This window comes from Saccoglossus kowalevskii, chromosome 21 (assembly GCF_978046115.1).
Source record: "Saccoglossus kowalevskii chromosome 21, keSacKowa6.1, whole genome shotgun sequence".
NCBI lineage: Eukaryota > Metazoa > Hemichordata > Enteropneusta > Harrimaniidae > Saccoglossus > Saccoglossus kowalevskii.
The window spans coordinates 16,953,759-16,980,082 of NC_140661.1; the positions used below are offsets into that span (position 1 = coordinate 16,953,759).

General features: G+C 33.7%; 1 protein-coding gene and 2 long non-coding RNA genes across 4 annotated transcripts; all 3 read right to left on the reverse strand.

The window, feature by feature from the left end:
• Positions 1–8,673: 8,673 nt before the first annotated feature.
• LOC146729666 (uncharacterized) lies at positions 8,674–10,355 on the reverse strand. Its single transcript, XR_014928043.1, has 3 exons — positions 10,132–10,355; positions 9,150–9,416; positions 8,674–9,021 (listed from the first exon to the last, which is right to left on the reverse strand). It is a non-coding gene; the product is annotated as an uncharacterized LOC146729666 (long non-coding RNA).
• A 4,943-nt stretch (positions 10,356–15,298) lies between these two features.
• On the reverse strand, positions 15,299–21,430 carry LOC144343705 (transient receptor potential cation channel subfamily M member 5-like). 2 transcript variants are annotated; one of them, XM_078006126.2, is made up of 5 exons: positions 21,312–21,430; positions 21,060–21,213; positions 17,831–17,982; positions 17,571–17,678; positions 17,072–17,145 (listed from the first exon to the last, which is right to left on the reverse strand). In XM_078006126.2, the coding sequence occupies exons 1-4, from the start codon at positions 21,397–21,399 to the stop codon at positions 17,605–17,607; spliced, it is 468 nt and encodes a 155-aa protein (XP_077862252.2). In that variant the 5' UTR covers positions 21,400–21,430; the 3' UTR covers positions 17,072–17,145; positions 17,571–17,604. The 2 variants fall into 2 exon arrangements, with proteins under 2 accessions (XP_085351377.1, XP_077862252.2); XM_085495251.1 differs by lacking the exons at positions 17,831–17,982; positions 21,060–21,213; positions 21,312–21,430 and adding exons at positions 15,299–15,393; positions 16,797–16,871 and having other exon boundaries at positions 17,040–17,145; positions 17,571–17,638.
• Positions 21,431–25,411: 3,981 nt separating this feature from the next.
• LOC144343709 (uncharacterized) lies at positions 25,412–26,269 on the reverse strand. Its single transcript, XR_013419035.2, has 2 exons — positions 26,104–26,269; positions 25,412–25,573 (listed from the first exon to the last, which is right to left on the reverse strand). It is a non-coding gene; the product is annotated as an uncharacterized LOC144343709 (long non-coding RNA).
• Between the last annotated feature and the right edge of the window lie 55 nt (positions 26,270–26,324).

Sequence of the window (26,324 nt, forward strand, 5' to 3'; positions counted from 1 at the left end):
AGCTGGGAACTCAGATATCATTGGCCAGTTTAAAAATACCTTATTTACATATTAAAATTTGAAAAAAAAAATGTAGGGTTGTATGTGAAAGCCATGAAAGGGAAAGTTTTGGGGGAAAAAGTTCCTAAAGGTCCCCTCACTACTAACCTGAACAATCACCCTATCACTCCAGCCCCAAATGTAATTTAACATGCCCCTCCAAATAACTGCAATGACACAAAGAAGGTATAGGGAGAGGCACTAGATGGGCACGTTTAGAGCTATTGGTGAGGTGGTTGTTGCAGACGTCAGGTACACTATTTGTACTGGTTATGTTTTTATTATAATTGACTTTAATTTAGATCATTTTATGTTCGGCAGTAGCCGTGCTTAACATTATTGCTTCGATAGTTTTGTTTTGGGTTCCAAATGCAACTGGGACACCACCAGTTATAATCTGTTAATTAAAGTCACAGCTTTATACATACCAACTTCATTTATTTGTTTGGAATGGATTTTGTCAAATTCATCTTTTCATTTGGTTGAACAGGTTGAACGTGGTTGAACGAGGTTGAACGGAGATGAAATATATTTTGTCAAATTCATCTTTTCATTTGGTTGAACAGGTTGAACGTGGTTGAACGAGGTTGAACGGAGAGGGAATGGATTTTGTTAAATTCATCTTTTCATTTGGTTGAACAGGTTGAACGTGGTTGATCGAGGTTGAACGCAGAGGGAATGGATTTGGTTAAATTCATCTTTTCATTTGGTTGAACAGGTTGAACGTGGTTGAACGGAGATGAAATGGATTTTGTCAAATTCATCTTTTCATTTGGTTGAACAGGTTGAACGTGGTTGAACGAGGTTGAACGGAGATGAAATGGATTTTGTCAAATTCATCTTTTCATTTGGTTGAACATGTTGAACGTGGTTGAACGAGGTTGAACGGAGATGAAATGGATTTTGTCAAATTCATCTTTTCATTTGGTTGAACATGTTGAACGTGGTTGAACGAGGTTGAACGGAGAGGGAATGGATTTTGTTAAATTCATCTTTTCATTTGGTTGAACAGGTTGAACGTGGTTGAACGAGGTTGAACGGAGAGGGAATGGATTTTGTTAAATTCATCTTTTCATTTGGTTGAACAGGTTGAACGTGGTTGAACGAGGTTGAACGGAGAGGGAATGGATTTTGTTAAATTCATCTTTTCATTTGGTTGAACAGGTTGAACGAGGTTGAACGAGGTTGAACGAGTTTGGAGTGAATTTTGTCAAATTCATCTTTTCATTTGGTTGAACAGGTTGAACGTGATTGAACGAGGTTGAACAGAGATGAAATGGATTTTGTCAAATTCATCTTTTCATTTGGTTGAACAGGTTGAACGTGATTGAACGAGGTTGAACGCGTTTGAAGTGAATTTTGTCAAATTCATCTTTTCATTTGGTTGAACAGGTTGAACGTGGTTGAACGAGGTTGAACGGAGATGAAATGGATTTTATCAAATTCATCTTTTCATTTTGTTGAACAGGTTGAACGTGGTTGAACGAGGTTGAACGAGTTTGATGTGAATTTTGTCAAATTCATCTTTTCATTTGGTTGAACAGGTTGAACGTGGTTGAACGAGGTTGAACGAGTTTGAAGTGAATTTTGTCAAATTCATCTTTTCATTTGGTTGAACAGGTTGAACGTGGTTGAACGAGGTTGAACGGAGATGAAATGGATTTTGTCAAATTCATCTTTTCATTTGGTTGAACAGGTTGAACGTGGTTGAACGAGGTTGAACGAGTTTGATGTGAACTTTGTCAAATTCATCTTTTTCATTTGGTTGAACAGGTTGAACGTGGTTGAACGAGGTTGAACGAGTTTGAAGTGAATTTTGTCAAATTCACCTTTTCATTTGGTTGAACAGGTTGAACGTGGTTGAACGAGGTTGAACGAGTTTGAAGTGAATTTTGTCAAATTCATCTTTTCATTTGGTTGAACAGGTTGAACGAGGTTGAACGGAGATGAAATGGATTTTGTCAAATTCATCTTTTCATTTGGTTGAACAGGTTGAACGTGGATGAACGAGGTTGAACGGAGATGAAATGGATTTTGTCAAATTCATCTTTTCATTTGGTTGAACATGTTGAACGTGGTTGAACGAGGTTGAACGGAGATGAAATGGATTTTGTCAAATTCATCTTTTCATTTGGTTGAACATGTTGAACATGGTTGAACGAGGTTGAACGAGTTTGAAGTGAATTTTGTCAAATTCATCTTTTCATTTGGTTGAACAGGTTGAACGTGGTTGAACGAGGTTGAACGAGTTTGAAGTGAATTTTGTCAAATTCATCTTTTCATTTGGTTGAACAGGTTGAACGTGGTTGAACGAGGTTGAACGAGTGTGAAGTGACTTTTGTCAAATTCATCTTTTCATTTGGTTGAACAGGTTGAACGTGGTTGAACGAGGTTGAACGGAGATGAAATGGATTTTGTCAAATTCATCTTTTCACTTGGTTGAACAGGTTGAACGTGGTAGAACGAGGTTGAACGAGTTTGAAGTGAATTTTGTCAAATTCATCTTTTCATTTGGTTGAACAGGTTGAACGTGGTTGAACGAGGTTGAACGAGTTTGAAGTGATTTTTGTCAAATTCATCTTTTCATTTGGTTGAACAGGTTGAACGTGGTTGAACGAGGTTGAACGAGTTTGGAATAGATTTTGTCAAATTCATCTTTTCATATGATGGAACAGATTGAAGCTAGTGATCTGTACAACAAAAATAAAACAAATTAGGGTCAAATGGAAGAGTCTAAAATGTTAAAAAAAATGCTCAAAATTGACTTAACCCAAGTTTCTGTATGAAATGATTGGGCAGATATATTAACCAATGTTAACATTAGTTTCCTGAATGATATTTTTTCTATATGCATGATTGCATGCATGTTTTGTGATGCAAAATTCCAATTGTATAAATTGCTGAACTTTAATAGTGCACTTGTTGATCATGAAAATGGTTGAAAATATAAAGTAACACACACATCAAATACAAATATACACTAGCAACAATGTCAAATATGTGACCCTTGACACACATTTTAAATTTGGACTATTCAGTAACAAATAATTAAGTGTTGATGGTCCAAACTTAAATGGCAAACATTCTTTCATGCTTCTGCCATGAAGAACGATCTTCATTAAACTGAGTGATTTGTGGGTGTGGACATTTCAGTTTGATGTACATACTGAAATCAAACTATTTTTATTTCAACAATGTCTAACAAACAATGCATGCATGGAGATATTGGTTCTTTTTTGCCATGAAAAATATTAACTGAGAAACACACTTTATATGCTCCCAGTTGCTGCAGGTTTTTCATTGAACACAAGCATACAAGTCATTGCTTTTGTGGCACCTGACACACAGACAATCATTATTTTTGGCAAGTGGTAAAAAACAGAAAGAAGTCAAAATGTAGTATGCTTGGTGAATACTTGATTGTAACTATACTGCCGTTAATTATAAAGCTTTACAATTAATGGCATAGCATATAGACCTGAAAGATGAAATGATGTATGACAACATTAAAGTCAAGAAACAAGCAGCCTCTCAACTGTGATAGCTCTGCTGTTAGCAACACACATTTTAATTAAAGAATTGAAGATATCATCACAAAATGAACAAATCTGACAGAGGCTAGCCTGTAGTACCTATATGTATAATATCAAAGCAATCTGATTTGCGGTTTTCAACAAGAAGTTGAAAACATCACTTTTCAATAAAAATTACAAAAATATTCATCAAAATTGAAGAATCAAATATATCATCATTATATGTCAGCACTAGCACTTGCAATTTACATGTACACAACAAATTCAGGAGAGAAAACAGTGATATTCAATGTCCAGAACTTTCGCCTGGCACAAAACTATTTTTGAAAAAAAAATATATCATCATGAAATAAACAAATCTAAGGTGCATATCAGACTTTCAAGAAGAAATCGAAAAAGTAAGTCCCTGGACCATTTTCTGCCAGGGGCTAAAAATACACATTGCAGGGAAAGAATTAGTACTACACAAAATGTTATAATCTTAGTTTCAAATGGTACCGGTATTTGCCCTAATGAAAGTGTATCTCCAGTAGAAGTGCATATAAACTATTAATGTATAATGGAACATTTAAATATTTTTTTTTGCTTTTGTTGTCATTGATGTAAGCACATGGGCTATTAATACGTAATACATACATTGTAGTTCTAGATAGTGCAGCAGGCTTATGTAAGTCAATAGGCGAGTCAATGAGTTTAATCCAGATTTATATCTTTTATTTATGCATCTATGCACCAAGTTTCATCAAAATCTAATAAATGGTTCTTTAGATATCAGTGGAACAGTCATGGAACATCTAAAAAATAGTAAATAAACAAATATATATGTTTTTGTGTGGCAAGGTGCTTGACCTTGAGTTTTTTTATATTTGGTCTTAACAATATATATTCAATTACTTAACATCAAATGGAATAGGTATGCTACAACTAGGGCAGTACATCCAAAGTGGTACAATGTACATCTACGAAAAAAGAAAATGATAGAGTGACATTATTTAAGAGGTATTGATGTCAAGATGGTATCCAATCGAGTTTAAATCAATTTTACCAGTAAATACACATGAGTATATCATCAATCTTATGAATATGCTAATTTTTCTTCCCAATTTAATGTTGCTTTAGGAAGTCGTAAGGTAGCAGCCTACTCATAATTTGTGAGAAAGTTGGTCATAAATTGCATTAAAATGTTCATTGGTTTATTGTATAAAATCATGAAGGTATTTCTTTTGTGTGTTACAGTGACTTATTTTGAGAAACTTGTCCTAATATCTTTCAAAAACGTTATTTTCAGAACAATTCCATAGAGTACAAGGTTAAAGAATAATTACATTTTTTGCCACGTCTTAAAACCCAGATTTTTGAAATAAATTAGAACAAAAAGTACCCCATCATTCACAATACCGGTATATAATTTTTAGCCTATGTCACCAGCCTACATTATCTCTGCCACAGGAACCTATGACAAAAGCACTATAATACTGCCAAAATATACACTATTCACTTAAATACAATGATGATTTTCTTGAAAATTAAGCTGTGGCCTCCAACTTTGTTAAGTCAATATCCTTATATTGCTATATTTACAATGTTCTGGGTATTTGAAATCATGAGTAGGCTTCTAATGGTTTACGAAAAGAAATTAAAGAAACAGAATACAATAAAAACAGCTATATATATTCGATATTGGATTCTACAGGGTTTAAACAAAGACAAAATAATTGGCTTAGGGGAAACGAGGTTAACCAATGAAAATAAAAACATTGAATTGACAAATACTGGGACCATTCAATAGTTCATAAAAAGCAAAAACGTGGCGGGCTGACAATACTGATCACGGAGATATGATTTGGTGTAAACTACAAAAACATTTTTTTCAATACACCCACAGATATACAAATATGTTTTGTTTACAATCCACCAGCAAATTCAAATACCAACTCAGACACATTTTTTGAACGGTTACAAAAAATAATTAGAGAGATGGATTCAAAGGGTTCTATTTCAATAATGGGAGATATAAATGCAAGAACTGGTTTACTCCATGATTTCATCCAAAGTGACTATTCAAGACATGTACCACTACCTCAAAATTATATGATAGATACTACTAATTTGAGCCGCTGTAACATGCATAAAAACAAAAACAGCTATGGTAAACTATTATGTGATCTTTCTAAATATTGTAACTTGAGAATTCTAAATGGTCGCATAGCAGTTGATATTTGTGGAAACTACACATGTTATCACTGGAATGGTAACTAAGGTAGACTATGGCTTAGCAACAACTGATCTTTTCAACAAATTTGAAATGTTTCAAAGTTCACAGTTTTACATATTCAGATCCTAGCCAAATTTCAACATTACTTTATGAGCACACTACACATCATGTACATGAACATACTAAATTTGAGTCAATACGAAGTGGAAATGCGATAAATTATCTGTTTTTAAATACCATGATAGATCAGCATAAAAAGAAAGTTTAATAACACAATTCATAATTTAAAATAATAATGTAAATATAGCATCCCATAAATTTAATCAGTTACTAGAAAGTTCAGCTTCGGGTATTTTTAATAAAATCAATCCCAATAAAAGTATTCACAAAAATAAACAAAAAAAGAATCCCAGATGGTTTGATAAACAATGCAACCAGAGTAAACGTGATATAATGGATTGTGCAAAGTTGATACATAAATTACCATTTGATATGCAACTAAGACAATCTTTTTATTCTAAAAAGAACAGATTTAAGAAACTTATAAAACAAAAGAAAAACCAAATCCAAGAAAATTATCTTAATAAACTCAATTCAAAAGAGTTTTGAAAAATTATTAACCATATGAAAAATACAGATCAACATAGTAATAATACAATTTCATGGAATATTATGCAACACTAAACAATAAAAAAGATGATAATAGTTTCAAGGAAAATAAAATGAAAGAATTATCAGAGCATGAAGAGAAAATGATTACATAGATAAGGTTATTAGTGAAAAAGAACTTAGTTTTGAGTAGCTCAGTTTTCCCAGATATTTGGAATTTAAGGTGCATCACTACTCTTTATAACAAAAAAAAAGAGACAAATTACACCCTCAAAATTACAGGGGAATATCAGTTTCAAGTTGTATTGGTAAGGTCTTCTGTTCCATCATATATAAACGCATAAACTGTTTCATTGAAAAAAATAAAATACTCAAAAACAACCAGGCCAGCTTCAGAAAAAAACATAGAACAACAGATCATTTTTTTGTATTAGAAACTCTAATTCAGAAACACATTAAAAATAAACAAAAACTCTATGTTTGTTTTGTAGATTGCCAAAGCATTAGACACTAGTTGTGTTCACGCACAGTCCCTCTATCACCGGTCTCGAAACGGCCGCTGTCCTATTGTCCTATTGCGCGTAGCGGGTAAATAAACCATTGACACCTATACGTAATCCGCAGTTGACGCAACTTGTCAGGGGTCATCTTCAAGTTGACTGGCATATCATTACCATTAATGATTTACCCGACATGCTTTGCGAAAAAAAAATTGTGCGGTTGCGCAGAAGTTTTCAGAACCAGAATCAAAACATTGGAAGTCGATTTTTGAGCAGCATGTCGTGGAAGTACGGAAATGATTTTGTTGGCTTCGAGGACGAAGATATCGAATGGGATTTTGTGATGGGACAGGAAGACTTTTTCCCCTCTAATGCTGCCGATGTTCCAGACGATATGAAAGTACATGTACGCGAATCTGCTAAACGGAGAAATTTCGTCTACGTCTGCCCGACTTGCGACAAGCAGTACAAAAGTTTAAGTGGCTTCAAGGGGCACATGAAAAATGTTCATGATACAAACGTCAAAGGTATGTCCGTTACTATTGCTGTCTGATCGAGGAGAATTAGTAAATGTTTGGTCTAAATGTTGTTCGATTTTTTTTCCATATTTTTAGCACAGTTGCATCAGGCAGCTGGTTGCATCTCCAACGATTATTAGTTGTCTGAGATTGCATGTACTTCCGTTTCACGGCGCTCCTGTGACAATATCTTGGGCAAGGAGGAGACAATAAATTTGAGTACAATAATTATACGAAAAAGAGCCTATTGCTTTTTATTTGGGTCGGCAGACTCGCCGTGTATGAATCAAACTGGGCAGACACGATAACATGAAGTCGACATCACTACCAACTTGTCGCCTCTTGTGAAAGTGTGAATGAGTATTGTTGACCGAAAATCCTCACGATGTCTTGACGAATATGAAAATATGAATGATTTATTATGAATATATTTATTTATAAGTTTTAGTTTCTATCTATGGTAATCTGTATACTTCATGGTTATATTACATTGTTTTCAGTTTCTGAACACTAGCAAACTGGCAATATTCAATTTGTGAAAAGGTCCAGTGAAGAACACAGCAGATCAGGTAGACATTTTTTTTATTACAGGTTTAATCTCCATAGAGCCACGTTATAATTTTTTTTAAGATAGGCTCAAAGAATTTTTTTGTGGGCCTGATTATTTTTTTTAGATAAGCTTAATAAGTATTTTTTTCAACTCAAATGTACTGAATATGAATTATTACTAGCCATCTAGTATCCATGAAGGAAGAGCATTGTAATATCCTAAAATTAAAATATAGTAATTTAAAAAATGCAATTACCATGTGCAATAATTAAGTTTTTCCGTTTCAGGTTTTACCAGACCCAGCAGTGCATAACAAATTGTTGTTGCAAAGGCCTTACACCACAAGATGGTTTGGCATGCTTTTTTAAATATGTGGGTAGACAGAAAAACCACAGATGACATAATTAATGTATTTATGGATTTTCGGCCCAGTGACACAGATATAGATCAACTGTTCAGAACATGCATTTTTTACTTTGCAGTGTTGGCAAGAACCTGAAGGAACACCATGGACTACCAGTCTGAAACAGTTGAAGCAGCAAGCACAAGTGAACTAAGTATTGAGGAAGAGCAGGCACTCAGATATTTTGCTGATTACATTCCCTACAACTTAAAGAAAATGGCAATGAAAGCACAAAAGCAAAATTAATTAAAATTTGTATTTATTTATAACTTATTTACATCTAACAATAAATACAAAAAACAGCAATATATTAGTATATCTTGTTTTTTTACTATTTTACATTGTTTTCAAAAACAGAAATACTAACACTTCTGTTTGGGAAGAGAAGAGGAGTATCATCTACTATATGCTGTAAGGGCCTTCTCTTGTGTCTCCCTGTATTGCCTGTGATGCACTGCATGTGATAAGATTTTTGAAGTCTGATGACATTCTCTTGATACCCAAAAGCCATAACTGTTGGGTGGTTATTTGCTCCTCCTCTGTGCCGATGCTTACTGAAGTGGGCTTGTAGTGGGTTTTGACGGAACCTCTCACTCAATATAAAATCCACTCCATGGTTTAGTAGGTATTTAGATACTTCTACAAAAGAATGCACTGGGAAAAACAAAACAAAAATAACTCGTAAGATAAATTTTAAATTACTAGCATATTACCAATTTCTGGAAAACTTTACAGTGAATAACAATTTCACATAAAATAAAAATAAGTGCGACTCAACTCACAAGTCATTTTCAATTCATCAACTGTTTGTTTACTAAGACACATAGCATTTCCAGCACTTTGAGAATATAATAACTTCCACATTTAATTCTTGCCTGTTGCATTGTAGCATCATTAGCAATGGTAACATGCGATTGTGAAAAGTCATCACATTCACTGGACTTTTTTTTCAAATTGCTTGTAGTAACTCTTGGGCCTCCGAAAACTGTTCTTCTTACGAGGCATGGTTGTTAAGAGCCTGTATGGCTTCAACAGCTGCACGTTCTTGTCTGACAATATAAAAATAAAATAGAAATGTAAACAAAGATATTTCACCGAATATAACGAAACAGCAGATACCCAAATATACCTTAACCCCACAACTCATTTGTTAATCTTCATAACAACCAGTATTGGGTATTATTATCTACACCGGATTTGTATTATTCTCAAAAAAGGAACCGAAACGAGAAACTCTCGTTGATGTATTTACGCACAGTTCGGTATCTAAAATGGCGTCGAGTTGAACCACGAGTTTCGAAAAACACACACAGAAAATCTATTTTTCGGGACACAAAAAAAATGTTGGCAGCACAGAACATCTTTTACCGTGAATGGCACCTTCAACAGCACATAAAATAGTGAATTTAGTGATCATAACGTAAGAATATCTGCTTTAAAAAACACGACCCATTATCGCAACAATCGACTATTCTCAGGATGTTTGGTCGTATGTGAATAACCAAGATCACAGTTTTCAAGAATTCGACAAAAAATAATACGATATAAACACTCCCACTCGAAGCAAATACACTTCCACCCGCCAAAACGATGCGAGTTGAAGATTTTGCTAGCATATCAAGCGAGAAAAGGGAACCGAAAAACTACCGACATGTTTTGAGCGATGAACTTTTTGACAAAATGGAGGTCAGAAAATCGAGGTCAAATTTTCAAGATCGAAAAAACTACGAAATATTCGAAAAGAAAGAATGGATAATAACTCACCTGTTAACTAATGGTATTTCGCTTCGGTAATAACAAAAAGTTGTTAAATATATGAAATTTTACAGCTAAGAGCAAGGAATAAAATACGGAGCCCTCGATCATACGTTGTCCAAAATGGAAAGCGACGCTATACTGTCACGTGACTATGCGACGCCAACAACCGCTACACGCACTCACTGGATGTTTATTGCTAATCCCCCCTAAGACAATAGGCGTTTCGAGACCGGTGATAGAGGGACTGTGGTTCACGTTACATGAAGTACGGGCTAAGATTTAAGCTGATTTAGGCTTATCTAGCATATTTGCATTTCGGCTAGACCCAATTGCGTCCACGCACAGGGAGGGCCAGTCGTTAGCACGGGCTAAGGGCTACCATTAGTTGGTGACCTTTGGTAAGCCGCTATTTACGAACGAAAAATGGATGACACGCGCGAGGTTCTATTTCTGCTGCTGGCATGTTTCGTTCTAATTTTGAAGCGACGTGCACAGGAACGCGAGAGAAGACGGACCACTTATTTGGATGCACATAAACAGTATACAACGGGCGTAACAGAATACAGCGTTTTATTAATGCATGTCGTAGACAGCGAACCAAATTTATTTTGTCTACGATTGGAGCTGCTGTACGCTCTACTACAGTGACCCGATTAGTGTGGAAGTGAGCGCGGAGTAATGACTGGTGGAATAGTGTCGTTATACGAACATGGGACAATTTTCACACCCAAAGGTCGCCGCAGAGGGTGCTTAGCCCTGGGCTAAGTGTTCGCGCATACTTCGTTAGCCCGTGCTAAGGTCTAGACCGCGTCTTAAATTCGGATCAGATTTAACCCGTACTTCGCATTCCTTGGCCCGTGCTAAGCGTTCACGCACGTTTTCTTAGCACGGGCTAAGGAATTTGACCTCTTAGCCCGTGCTAAGGAGCTGTGCGTGAACGCAACTTATGTATGGAGAGTAGGGCTATTCTATATACTATTAAAAATAACATTAATGGCAAAATTTACAAAATAATAAAAAACATGTATTCAAAAACAAAAGCTTGCATTAATATAAATAAATATATAACCAAAGAATTCACTATTAATAGAGGAGTAAAACAGGGATGTACAATTAGCCCAACTCTTTTCAACATTTTTATTAATGATTTAAAAGATAGTTTGGATAATGCCAATACTGAATCACTACTGAATAATAACACTGTTAAGTATTTTATACGCAGATGATTTAGCCCTCACTTCCACTACCCAGGCTGATCTACAGACATCATTAAATACGCTAAAATATTATTGCAATAGGTGAAAATTGAGTGTGAACCTTTCAAAAACACAAGTCGTTATCTTTGATTCATCAACATTGAGAAATAAATACCAATTCAGTTTTGGAAATGATAACATTCAAACAACAAACAGTTATACATATCTAGGAATCAAATGGGAGTTTTAATTTGCTGATACCGTGTCAAATTTAGCAGGTAAAGCTGTAAAAATCAATTTACATCATGAACAAAGTATTTTTTGGAAATCTAGAAATAACACTAAAAATGAAACTATTTAACATTTACATAAAAACAATTTTGCTTTTTGGCTCAGAATTATGGCCCTAGATTTGCAGGACATTCAGGACAATGCTAAATGGGACAAAACATCAATTGAAAAAGTCAATATTAAATTCTGCAAACAAATCTTACAAGTGACTAAAAAACCCTGTAACTTAGCAAAGATGGGTCATTATCCACTACTACTCAGTGCAAAAGTTCAAGCTATTAATTACTGGTTGCATATAAAGGATCTCCCAGATAATAATCTTAACAAAACAGGCATACCTAGAACAAGCACAACACAATGCTAAATCCAATACATACAACATTAAAAGACAATTCACTAAACTTCATGAAAGAAAAAACACTTACTATAGAACAAAAAAAATCAAATTAATATAATTTTTAAAAACTTACCTTGAAAATAAATATGCCAGTTTTTGGAAAGAAATGATTTCCAAAGAAAATAGCAAACTGAGAACATATGCTAAATTTAAAACAGAATACATCTTTGAGCCATATTTGAATGAACTTGAATGAATGTTGCCATAACTTAGGAAATGAAACTATGAAATCTATGAACACAGGAATATGCAATAACTGTGACATGAACTCATTTGAAGATGAAGAACATTTTCTATTGAATTGCCCAAAATATGAACACATGCAGGGAAAACTTCATCAAAAAAAATTATGACATTACTTTCATCCAAAAATAACAATATACTGTTCACATATACTCTCAAGCAAAGATACTGGCATAATTATAGAACTTGACAATTATATTTACACAACACAAAGCTTTATTTACTAGTTAAGTTCTTTTGTTTTTTTTTATAATATTTTTACATATATCCAGTTATTATTTTAAAACTCGCTGTACTTTTCTTATGAAAATCTTTTTACGCGGAGACAATAAAGTTATTATTATTAGTAAGAAACGAGTTCTTGAAATGTTTCGTAATATTAAAATGTGCGACAGCCTGAATGTGTTTCTGTCATCAGTCATACGCGACAATGATGGGCGAATAATTAGTCAGTCGCCGATGTAGCTGTCGCTGCTACAACTAAAATGTTGCAATATTGGAGTTCAATGCTACGATCAGGAAAATACAAACCAGCCGGTGCATGCTACGATCGACCGCCTTTATTATAGATTTCACACGTTATTCAGAGCTCACACCAATACCTTCTCAACTTGAATCCTATGCAGCCCTCAAAACAGTACAGAAAGTCGCCAAGAGCAAAGTTTAGCTCGATACATTGCGCTCAAAGCAACTGCGCGATGAATCGAACGAGGTCAACAAGCAACTTCTCGGAGAATAAGATTAAAAGACCGTTGACCCGGTTGGCCGTATATGGCGCAGCTCATTAACATTAACCAATCGATCACGATCGATTCCCGAGCCGCTGCAGATCAACAGAAATAAAACAGTTTGAAAGTAATGGGGTTTAGTTACTGAAGATAAAAACAATTTAGAAGAAAAGTGTTTTAGGTACTCTTATAAACTTTTCTACATAAACACTTATGAAACATGCATAGTCGGGTGTTTTACCTTGAAACATTACATGCGTGTTTGTTTTAGGAAGTGCTTCAAAATAAAAGGAATTTAGAACAAAAGTGTTTTAGTCACTATTATGAACTTTTGTACATGTCGTTTGAATAAACACTTTTGAAACATGCATAGTCGGGTATGCTACCTTAAAACATGCGTGCGTGTTTGTTTCTGAAGTGCCTTACAATGAAACACTTTGATAGAATAGTTTAAGGACTATGGCACTAGCTGTCAAGTATATTATTTGTATTTTTTTTTTTGAAACGCATTTTGTGTGTTTCATGATTAAGCTATCTCATATGCATGAACCGATGAATTAAGCCTATGTTGGTATCAGCAAAATATTGAAACAGATGCGTGATCACGTGTCTGTCCTTCTATATGATCACATGTATACAATGCATATATAAAAGAGGGGGTTATAGAATTATCATTAACACATACGAGCCGGCTATTCAACAATGCATTGTCTTGTTAAGTTGTGAAGATGACGCTGCTAATATCAGTCTCAACATGTTTGATTATATTTAATCTGTAGTATCTAAACCCCGTGACAATTGATTGATGCGTGTCATGTGCAATATTTCATTGCAATAATGTCACATATACAAAAATATACTAGTAGATGTTTTTGAATAAACTAATATAGTTTACGTCTTCAGGAGTGCTTATATCACCAGAATTGGCCCCAGAGGACGTATGTTCATGGAAATGATAGTTTATACGATTTTATTTAATTATTTGATTTTATTGAAAATGTATCAAATTTTAATAAAATGCACAATTATTTTATCATGATATGTCAAGTACTATAAATCGTTATTTTTTTTATTTTGCTTTTCCGATACAAACATGTCATAGAACAAGTGTACACAGACTGGCAACAGTCTAGTAGCTCGTTTCCCAGATGATGCAGCCTTGAATTCTGAAATTGCACGAGGATGAATTTAGAGATGTGCCAATATGATGAGTCAAAGATATCCTCCTGCTGCAGGACAACGCTCCGGTCCACAACTCGCATGTCGCCAGATCAGAAGCATGGGCTAGTGGCTATGAAATCCTCCCCCACCCCCTTTACTCTCCTGACCTTGCAACCTTTTACTTTCATCTCTTCCCAGCCATGAAGTTGTTTTTGAAAAGAAAGCGTTTCCCAGATGATGCAGCCTTTATTTCTGAAGTTACGACGTGGTTGGAGGATGGCGCATGCGGGAGTTAAATTACTTAAATTAATGCATATGTGGACTAGAAGAATCACGCTTAAAAATACTATCAATTGATCCGCGAGTTTTAATAAGAACGGTGTACATCATTATGTCGTCAAATGTATACACAAATATAAACACTAAATTAAAGTATTCAAAATTTACGAGTATTGCTGTGCCTTCAAATACAATGGATATATAATAGTCAAATAAAAAAACATGTCTACACTATATGTCAGCATTGATGTTTGAATATATAATGATTTAAGTTTTAAATCAATATCATAGTATGACCCTTTTAAATTACGACTATCACAGGGAAAATGGCATATAAATGCAAAACTTAAAATGGATCAATCAAACAGTCATGGCTATCAAAGGAAGTAGCGATATTATTTGTTTAACAATATTAGAATAATACACTAATGATAAATGTCATTATTTTTTTAATTATTTGTGCTTGCTTAAAGCGTGGTTAAATAATAATTGTTTTTAAATAAACTCTATACTCATCATAAATCTGAGGAATAAAAAACGATTCAGTTAAACTCATTTACAATTATTATTGTTTTTTTCAACGAGAAATAATTGCACAGTCTTATATATGTTAATTTTTTATAAGATATTGTACACAAAACAGATTTCTAAGTCAAAAATAACAATACACATTACAATGCAGATTACAGGCTAATACATAATTGGTGAAGCCCCACAACAAGCGCCACTCCAGTGGACTATCAAACACAATAATTACAGCACTATAATTTCATTAAATTATATGCTATTTTAAATACATTCCTTAGCATTTCTTGTCAGTTATAAATTCTTTGTATCATTCCCCACAGAGTAAATTATAACATGGTTTTTCCTCTCACTTTTATCTTCTTCACCCCATGGGCTTTAATATTCTTGTTAATTTTTGTTCATATCTTCAGCAATTTTACGCATCAACCGATCACTTTCCTTGAATCTGGAGGAATAATAATTACCAAATTAGAAGACAACCCTTTTTAAAAAATATATATATAATGTATTTAGTAATAATGTTCCATTGTCCAGTACTATTAAACTGAAACAAACAAAAAATATTGGACCTGGGTTTGGGCGACAGATAACAGCTAAATAGTGTCTACTTCTATTGACTATGTGATATCAAATATATTAAACTTCCAAAACATTCCATAGCACTGAAATACCAAATTAAATAACCCTCAACAATAAACGTATTTTGGATACCATAAAATCGGGAAAAAAAATAATCATAAAGAAAGGAAATATAAAGATTGTTAGTGAAAGATATTATATTACACAACTATTATATTTTTTGTCTTACTCGGAATCGTATATACTTTATCTGATCGTGAAAGTTTGCAAATAATGAATGAAATGAATCCATTGAAACATATATTTTCGATATATTTAGGATAAAATTCAGAGTGAAACATTGTTCAGTTCCCCTATGATATATATATATATATAAATCTCACACTTCAGTGACAAGACGTTCCTATGATGCAAAAGGCTGCTTCGATTTGCAGTCGTTCATCAATGATTAATATTGCGAGAGGGCACAGTTTAAAGAAATAATTTATTATGAACGTACATACTTAAATTCGCGCATTAGCATGTCCATTACCTCATTAAAACAACAACGTTGGAAAAGAAGGAGAAACTATTCAAATCATTTAACAAAAGTGTGATGTATGTACAACCAACTTATAGCAAAATGTTAATTAATTAAATAAAATGTAACCACATATTGATAATATAGTAACTACAACTAAATTTGTACCTAACAAACAATACAACATATAATGTACAATGTACAGCGCTGTAGCTATAATGTTCCATTGTGTGAATAACCATGTTTTAGTGATTGTACCGAGCACTTGAATCATAGCCCAAGGCTTACAAAAAGCAACGCCTGCACAAGAGCAATATGTCGCCGCGAGGGGGCGCAATTTAATGGAACAATTTGTTATCAACGTCAGTATCACTTAACATGTACATACTTAGATTCACACCATGACCTCATTAAAACAACAACGTTGGAAAAGAAGGAGAAACCATTCAAATTATCTGACAAAAGTGTGATGTATGTACAACCTACTTATAGCAATATGTTAAGTATAGCAGTGTAGCTATAATGTACCACTGTGGAATAACCATGTTTGGTGATTGTACACAACACATGAATCATCACCTAAGGCTTCATCAAAAATCAATGCCGGTGGACAGCATTGCCTAGAACGCGAACGGTGACGATATTGTCACGCTTCATTTGTTATGTGTCATATATGTTTTGTTTTGTTACATCAAACAACTGGATTATACAAAAAACAAAATACAAAATGTTAGAAACAGTGATATCACCTTTCTTCAGTGTACTGTAGCATCAGTAGAATTGATTTGTTTTCATCTCCATTTTCACAAAGGCTTTCGCATACTCTGTATAGATAAAATACAATTATGTGGCATATATGTTGTTGTTAGAGAATAGGCAGATGGGCACTGCCTTTGATATATCCATGGTATACACGGTCTATGACTAAATGTTATACCATTTCGGTTGAATTCAACCTAGCAAATTACCGATATAACTTGTTATAAGTGTACCTTTGATACTCATCAGTTAAGGGATCTTTACATTTCAGATATTCCTTGGTACAGTTCCATTCCATGTCATTGAGAATACGATGGGATTTTTGATTTAACGGAAGTCCTGTAATTGGTGGAGGTGTAAATGAAATAAGCAACTACACATTTTAAAGAAAAAAAAACTCAAAGATGATATGACTTAAATTTATTTCCTAACGCATTCAAGATGAAAGATATATTCAACATTTAATTATTTCGCATTTAATTCATGACTAGAGATAGGAAAAAAACCCACTAGGAACTAACATTGTTCTGTCCCTGAATCAAACACGTTAGCGTGTTGTTTATAAAAAAACGAAGCTTTTCAGTGATATCGTCATACGGTTATTTCATCCAATTGTCTTCAAATAGACAACTCTATGTAATTTACAATTTAAAATATATATATAGACAAAGCTATTGTTATTGCTAAAGTTATTATTTACATAACTTCACTAAATGATGTAACTTATAATACACATAATGTGGAGAAATCAAATGTAAACTCACGTAGAAAGATTTCCTTAACCCGCTTTTCTTCCATCTATTTATCATTATCTTTTATTGCATTGTTACGAAATAGATTATAGCAAGAATACTTGTCTGGTGAATCTAAATCTGTAATTCAATCATATTTAAGTAGCAACAGAGATAAGACGTATTACAAATTTAACAGTCATTTTCAATATGTTACTATGCACATTAAGTTACTAAAGTTAATTTTGGAATCTTGAGAATACACAACTACAAACAAGAACCAATATACTCACCTTTGCAAATGTGGAGAAGTACTCTGAATATATGATTGACAATTATTAGTGGTGGAGCAAGGGTTGGCCTATCAACATATTCATTTACTATTCCGTATCGAATAAATCGCCAAACTGTTTTTGATTGTTTTTGAACAGAATCAATAGTGTAACTACAAAAAAAAATAATTATACGTCATTTTTAGATGGGGAGTGCTCCCTTCTTCTATAGAGTACTTCATGAGAAGTGTATTATAGAATTGTGTGAATACCATCCAATATATTAACTGTTCAGTAAATATGTGCACTACGGTTTAATATTAATTCTCTATAGGTTTTAGAGATTGCATATATATTGACATTTTTTTTCTCATTAATTCAATTTAATAGAACATTGAGATCATTTTAGATTAACAAAGTTTATGATTTATAGATCAAAAGGATGTGTTTAGTTTGGGATTGATCATTAATATCATTAGTCTATGTCATGATTTTGATCACATAACTTGCATATTGATGTGGCTGTGGGAATTCGGTTCGAATAAATCGCCCCGTTTAATAAATCTCCACAGAACATACAGCAGACTCAAATGATCGAGTTCAAAAGAAAGTCGTAATGACTTCTTAATTCATGGGTAGAACGCTGAACATTTCAACCAGTAATTACATCAGTAGTACAAACTTCTGTATTAAAACTGTGAATGCCCTTGATGAGGGGCAAATAGGTGAATAACTTGAAAAACTATGAACTAAATTCAAATGTGGACTCCATTGATAACCGCCATATCCATCGAGAGTAGGAATCATGGGTAACACTGCAGAATAATTAGCATGTTTGAGGTCGATTCCTTTGCTCATAGGGGGTAACTCTTAATGTACGAACACATGTAAACGATCTAACAGTGAAATAATAGGGTAATTTCCTCAGTTAATAAGGAAATATGAATAAAGATAACACTAGATGAATACATCTATCTAAATGTAAAAATGTATTGATACATATTCTTATGCATTTAACTAATTAACAAACACATGTTGACATGTGCCCCGACAATTGATTCACACACTATAGTGCAATTGTTTCGACATAAGCCTAGTTTAAATAACAAAAAAAAAAAAAAAAAAAAAAAAACATTATCACTGGCAATGGCACGAACACGTGAATATGTGACGCGAAACTAACCACACGTTCCCGTACGATACAAAATATATTACGACCCGGAGATCGATCCAAGCTGCTCTTGCTTGCGAGGTCATGGAAGATAATAGTAATACATGTAGGTAAAACCCGTGAACGAATGTGTTTCATTCCACATGGAATGAGATGATGCAAAGAAAATCAACATTTTTGTCTGTCAGTCGTCAGTCGCGGCGGCACCGTGGGGGCAGTGGGGGCGGTCGCTCCCACGATAAAATAAGGTGAAACACTCATATATATTTGTCACTAAAATCCACCAATTTCGGTGGAAATACCGCCGTTCGGCCCATCCGCGGAAATATACCTAAGTGTATCATCAAAATTCGTTTCCCAAAATGCAGGAAACAGCGTTTTAGAGGGTTTAGATTTCAAAATTTGCCCGGGGAGTATGCCACCGGACCCCCAAACAAAAGATCTTCGCCCCAACAGTTAACAAAACCTGCCACCGCCTCTGTTTGTGAATATATTTATTGAACATTGCAGCATAGACCGTGTCACTTTAGAATGAACTATGCATACTAGTATACCCGACTTGCATTCGGATTCCAACAAGCTGCCTTGTTCAGAAATGAATTGTTTATTTCACTTTTTAAAGCTCAAATCAGTAACTATACACATAAACAAAAGATTATGACTATCTACATTTAATGAGCGATTGACAGCTGCTGTCTTTGAATAATCAATCATATTAGAATACTAAGCACCGCCAAGCCCATGGGAAGTAAATGTCGGCCTATAAACCATGTTTTGATGAGAACTATTAGCCATTGACTACAATTTGTTTGCCAGCTACAATGAGCTCAGAAATGAATACAATGACACTTGTACGCAGATCATCTCAAATGGCATCAATGTCACCTGTCTAGTGTTGACTAGGGATATATTACAAAAATACTATAAGGCGGTGCCACATGTCCTCGCTCAATTATTTTCAGTATTTGTTTCGGGTTTTTGGACAAATAAATGACTATATAATCTAGTGGCCGAGACATGGCATGTTTTTTCACATATTATTGATTTTTCTAATTTACACCACATTAATATTCAGTAGATAAGCATATGAATATAGTATTTAATTCCTGAATGAGCATGTTTATTAATTTCATGTCATGTGTGTCCATCAACGAGCGAACTGCCTTATTATTACATATATGACCAAAGCTTATTATTATTATAAAAAATAAATTTGATTGGTCACCATCTTGGTTTTCCTATAATTAAAAGCCAAAAATACATGCAATTGTTTAAATAATTAATTGTGATCAATCATGTGGTTTCGCCGTCATTTCTATTTAAAAAATAGATTCACTACCCAGAAATGATCAATACTTCATACTTCTTGGTTACAGAAGGATTGAATTTCACAAGATATGTGACTTGTAAAATTACATCTTGCATTTTGAATTCACGTTGACTTAACCGAAAAAGAAAAAATATTCAAAAATCTATTACTCATAAATTGTTCAACCAGATATCTCTTTTGTTGTTTACCAGGTACAGAAGTATTGCCCAATGCTATGGCTTACATTTTGGGGTCAATATACACAGAAATTACTCCACTGTAATTCAGAGACTGAAATGTGTGTAAAATATTAGTTTATTTCCCAAATTGCAGATCATTCGTGGCAAAAATACTATGCTTACCTGAGCCAATTAACATTTTCTTGCATTGTACAACATGTCTTTTCTCCCCCCCCCCCCCCCCCGTGTGACTGATTGTAGTTTGAATTGGGCATTATCTTGTATATATCAAGACAGTTTAGTACATTTTGTGTATCATGTTGCTAGTTCAAGGCAACGGTGGGATTAATAGTTCTGAACATAATGTGTGATATACGGGGTTTAAAATGTTGTTATCATAAAATAGTAATCCATCTTACAGTATAACTGTCTGTAATTTTGTCTTTCTCATACTCCGTGTTATTCATCAATATATACAATAATGTTATGTAATTTACATTAAATTGTTTTTAGAAAGTTATACTATTTTATTCCCAAAAGCACTGAAAAAACGTTTGTTCCACTTTCATGCCGTTAGTAAGTTGATCTCACCTGAAAACTGCAATCAGGAGATTGATGAGCAATATACTAGAAATCAACATGTAGATAGCTGTAAGTACAGGAGCAACCCACCGATGTCCTTCAACACTTGGACATTGGTTTAAAAATCTTGGATCTTCATGGCAAGTTTCATAATCTATCAGACCTACAAATCCAAAGTTCAGACGTCATTGAATACGTGAGAGTATACGTCAATCACCTACGCACTTAACATTTACAAGTGAGAAATCAATAATTACTAACCTTCCACCTCTTCAAGAAACAACTCGCCATAAAGCTGCCAGTATGGTTTGTACAGTGATTTAAAGATAATACGTATGTCAGGATCCATGTTAGGGTACAATATAGCCTCAATCACCACCCCAAAGCTTACAACAAACACAGCCAATATTAACACAAAGTAAAATAGGTCTTCCACCTTGAAAAAGCAAAAACAAATTCATCAGTGCAACATTGTGGTCACATAAACATAACTATACCACGGCTTAATTTGATCATAATAGGGATGATAGTAAATTATATAAGATCTTAAATGTTAAAAAGATAGATTTATATTGATTTATACTTAACATATAACGACATATAATTTACATAATGTGAGGATATGTCCAATACCAAATTAAAATGTCTACGCATGAAGATAGAAAATAAATTGTTTATGCTTTGATTTGAAATAAATGTATAGGCATATACTGTACATCTGACAAACAAAATTTGGTGTACATATTTAGTACAGGTCGTAGTCATTTAAACATATAACAATTATACAATCGTATTCAGCACAATCGTCAACACCATATACCCTACTGTTTTACGACCTCCAGAATATCATAAACTGTTAAATTTTTTTCAGAACCACGTAAATTGTATTTTTGGCAGATTATCAAACCGGTCAATTTAAACTAATTTTTGCACAATAAAGATGATTAATACAAACATATGGAGTACCCGATAACTTAAAATGAGTTAATTACGCTTAAATTAGTAAATTATTATTTGTGAGTAGAATACATACCATTTTGAAGATCATAATAATCTTGGGCCCAATTTGTTTATGGATTGTGAACAATTGTAGAGAGCGAATAAAAAATGTTAGCAGGGAAATACAATAACATATTCTGGCAGCGGAAAACTGGTCAGCAGTCAGCGAGAATCTCAATATGATAACTATTATAAACCACAAGTACATAACAAGGTCGTAAAGGTTCCAATTATTAGACGCCCATAATTTAACCTGATTCATTCGTCCAAATGGTCTCGCAAACATCTGTGAAGAAATGTATGTCTGATAAAGGCAAATATCAGTTGCTATTTCACGCAAATGATTTTTTTTTATTAATTATTTTTTCTAATAACATGATTATCAACATTTTTTGATTCTACATTTTATGTTATTGTGCATACAGAACTATTTAATATTCCCGACTTTATTCAACCCCATTGATTGTTTTTACATGACATACTATCTGATTATACTGTTTTATATGAATTCTAGAAGTTTATAATTCACATTTGGGGACTGGACCCCCAATTACTAAAATGTGTCTAATCATATTCTTGCAATAATCTCATCGTGGGCTCGGCACATTGTGCGATCGCCATCCCGGGGAGGCCCACTTCCTCAACGAGCCACAACGGGTTCTGGAACACACGCATTTGAACAGCCAACACCCACAATGTGCTTTATATGCCTGGCTTATCGTATTCGCATAACAGTACACTGCAGAACAGTACACCTTATTTTACAATATATATATATTCTATTTAGTTTATTGAGATTTACCTCAATTCTGTAAATAGAATACATAATTTGCACAGCAAAGAGGCATATTTGACCGTTTCATTTTACGGTCCGAAAACTATTTAGCACATATCGTTCATGGTGAACAAGAACCAGAATAGACTAAAAATAGTAAATTTACATTTTTTTATGATATTCTTTTTTTTTTTAAAGTTGATGTAACGAAAAAATAACAGGCTTGTTCTATTACAGAATTGTGGTTTACATGATCTATAGGATCATGAAAACAAAGAACAAAACAAAAATTGCTGTCTTAATGGAAGTTATTATTTTTGACTTTGATATGGCCGTTACCTTGTGTTGTATGGTCAGTTTCTAGATGAGTAGACCAAATATCTGTTGGCTACAACTATCTTACAATAAAAATTAGAATATGACAATGTCAAGAATCCGTAAAATGAAAAAGCCAGCGTGATCCAATATGGCACGTTGTCGTGATTGTTCTGGCTGTACACCGCTAGTACTGTGGCATGTTTTATATAATACATAAAATCTGGTAAGCGATATTCTAATATGTAAAAGGTTAGGTGTTTTGAGGAAGGATCGCTCATCCATAGCATACGAAATACGAAACAAACTAGCCTACAGACAACAAATCCAAATGAAGACTGTAGATATGAAATTCCATTAGCCCATTCTGTACAGGCAATTATCCTTATAATGTTTTACGTTATATGTTTATACTAATACTGATACTGAACATTGTACTCACTTGTCTGAGTTCTTCAGCCATTAATGTTCCAACCCAGAAGATAACGACATACTCTATAGTACTGGGAGAATTAGGCTCAGTTGCTGGTCTTAAGTCAGTCAAAACAAACCAAGTAAACAAACTCAACAAAATAGCGTAAGATATCTAAAATTAAATTAATTCACCAATAAAGGTTAACTGTTTGCTAAATTTCAATGAGGGAGTTTGAGACAAAATAAGTAGAGAGGAGAAATAAAGAGAGGAGAAAGAGGTAGGATAATAAATATGTTCTTGATACTTACACAATTGTATCCAAACTTTGTTACCGGCGACATAAAAAAACCGACCATTTTAATTGGGAAAACACCTTTTACCCATTTTCGTCTAAGAAATCTAGTACATAGATCCCATTTTTTCATCTCCATTGAAAACCTCATTCCATGACACATAAAAGGTATGAATAATGCAACACAAAACTAAAATAAAATAAAATATTATTTGAATGTAACGAGCAATCCTTTCGAATGAGACTTATTATTTATTTCTGACTCATGTTGTGAATATCATCAACATAATGACCGGAAAATAAAATATGAAATAAAAATCTATTTAAAAAAAATATCGAAAAATAGTTTGGAAGGACGAATCACGTCCGTTGCTATTCATTTTATCAATCATGACTTTTTTATATCAACACCATTGATTAAATTGGTAATACAAATTTTGTTGTAAGATCAGAAGCATGCTAGCGTCGTTTAATTCTATCAGTCACGTCTCAGCATAGATGTAAATGTTTTGGCAAAATGTAAATGTACCAAATTTCATTGAAATCTGAGGGTTGGTAATCGAGATATCATTGGAAAAGCCAACAGTTGAATAATCCGTATTCAAATTAGGTAAATAGTATGCATAGATTTTCAACTAAAACTTATCAAATTAGTAAAATTGTTCAAAACCTTTAAGTACAAATTGTCAGTGGCTCTTTAGATATCAGTTTTGGAACAGCTAAAAATGGCTATCATACAAATCAGGTAATTAATATACATAGTTTAAACTAAAATATACATAGTTTAAATTAAATCTGTGCATTTGCCCAAAGTATCTTTTCATCAGGATTCATCAAAACAGACAGACAGACAGACACAGACAAACACAGACAAACACAAGCAGAGACAGGCATAGACAGGCATAGACAGGGAGACAGAGACACACACACATATACACATACTAAATACACTAAAATTAGCTTAACTATTATCACTTTCAAATTGTACTTGAATTAAAACCACAGCGTGTGTATAAAGCATCTCTAAACTAGATTTTTATAGCTACACAGAAAAACTCACATGAACCCACTGCCATGTAGTTTCAATGTGGAGGTGTCCATTCCATGCTTTCTGTAACCTCATTTGACAAAGTTCGTGCTCCATAAATTTCATGTGCCACCCAGCATTTGCAATAGATAAGCAGGTTGCATCATTCCAGTGATGTAGTTTACGAACAATTGACAATTCTGCTTGTTTTGAGTCGACTTTATAACATTCATTTAACACACCAAGTGCCATGTCTTCAAATGTTCTGTAAAGGAGAACTCAAATACAAATACACAAACTAGAAAACAGTCTCAGTGAGGCTTACTATTATGTAACTCATTGCGAGCGACATAACTGTATGGTATTACCCATTATTATCTGTCACTGTAACGCCATAAGTTACAGCGTGTCGTAATTTTGCGGTATTTTACGTGGTGTTTTCATCCTACCATATTAGGAAATTTGAATTCTTAAATATGGACTGATTACGCACGAAAGCGTCCTCTAATAATGAAAACAAACATGGCTGCCACAAGGGTTTGTTATACTTGTTTACTTTTAATGATAGAACACACACAAGAATATATTTAATGTTCATACTCCGCATTTTGTGACAATTTCTCTTCCAATTCCAGCATATATTTGTCCCCAGCATATTTTTTCAGTCCTTTCAGAATACTGGCACCATATAATGCTGCAGCTAGAAAATAGAATGAATATGATGAATTACATAATTAGGCGGTTGAAAATGCTTTTATGTGTATGTACTCTCCCTGAGCGTCTATAATATATAGTTATAATTATCGACTGCACATTTTTATTTTGCGAATATATATTGCGGCGCTTATATTTCCGAAGATGTTTGTAAAGACGAAGATTTTAGATGAGTACAGAATTGCATTAATATAAATTTGTTTCATATTATGACCCCCTGGTTAAGTTGTAAATTTGAATCAATATATAAATAGGTTATTTGCGTGTCGGGAAACGGAGATTTTCTAATCGTTCAGCATCTGCCTCTGAATGCCTAGACCCGGCTACATTTGCATGTTAATTTGATATGTACAATATTAGTAATTAAAGCAATCGTGGGAAATTCGTAGTTGTAATTGCGATAAATTTACGCTCCGACGACAGGTTAATATTACAATCTAGGAACATATATCTTGTTCTTCGACATTGTTTTTAACATATTGTATGCATGAATATCAACTCAAAATTGTAACTAACCTATGTTTCCGTTATCTAATCGTTTCCAAATCAATATTGCCATGTCTTGTAGATTCATTAACACAGCCCAGGTAAATAAGTGTATTTCTGCAGTGTTGCCGCTATAATACTCGTTCTGATACAAAAGCTGATTTTCGCCAAGCATCATGTCTTTTATAATACGCCGAACATATTTCAGTTTCACCGGGTCATCTTTGTAATCAGTATTGAAAACCAGATTC

Coding starts and splice junctions, on each gene's coding strand:
- LOC144343705 (XM_078006126.2), bottom strand. CDS start 21,399: ATGGATCCTGACATACGTATTATCTTTAAATCACTGTACAAACCATAC. Junction 21,214..21,311: donor GTTTCTTGAAGAGGTGGAAG/GTTAGTAATTAT, acceptor TTGGATTTGTAG/GTCTGATAGATTATGAAACT. Junction 17,679..17,830: donor ACTTCTCCACATTTGCAAAG/GTGAGTATATTG, acceptor ATTGAATTACAG/ATTTAGATTCACCAGACAAG.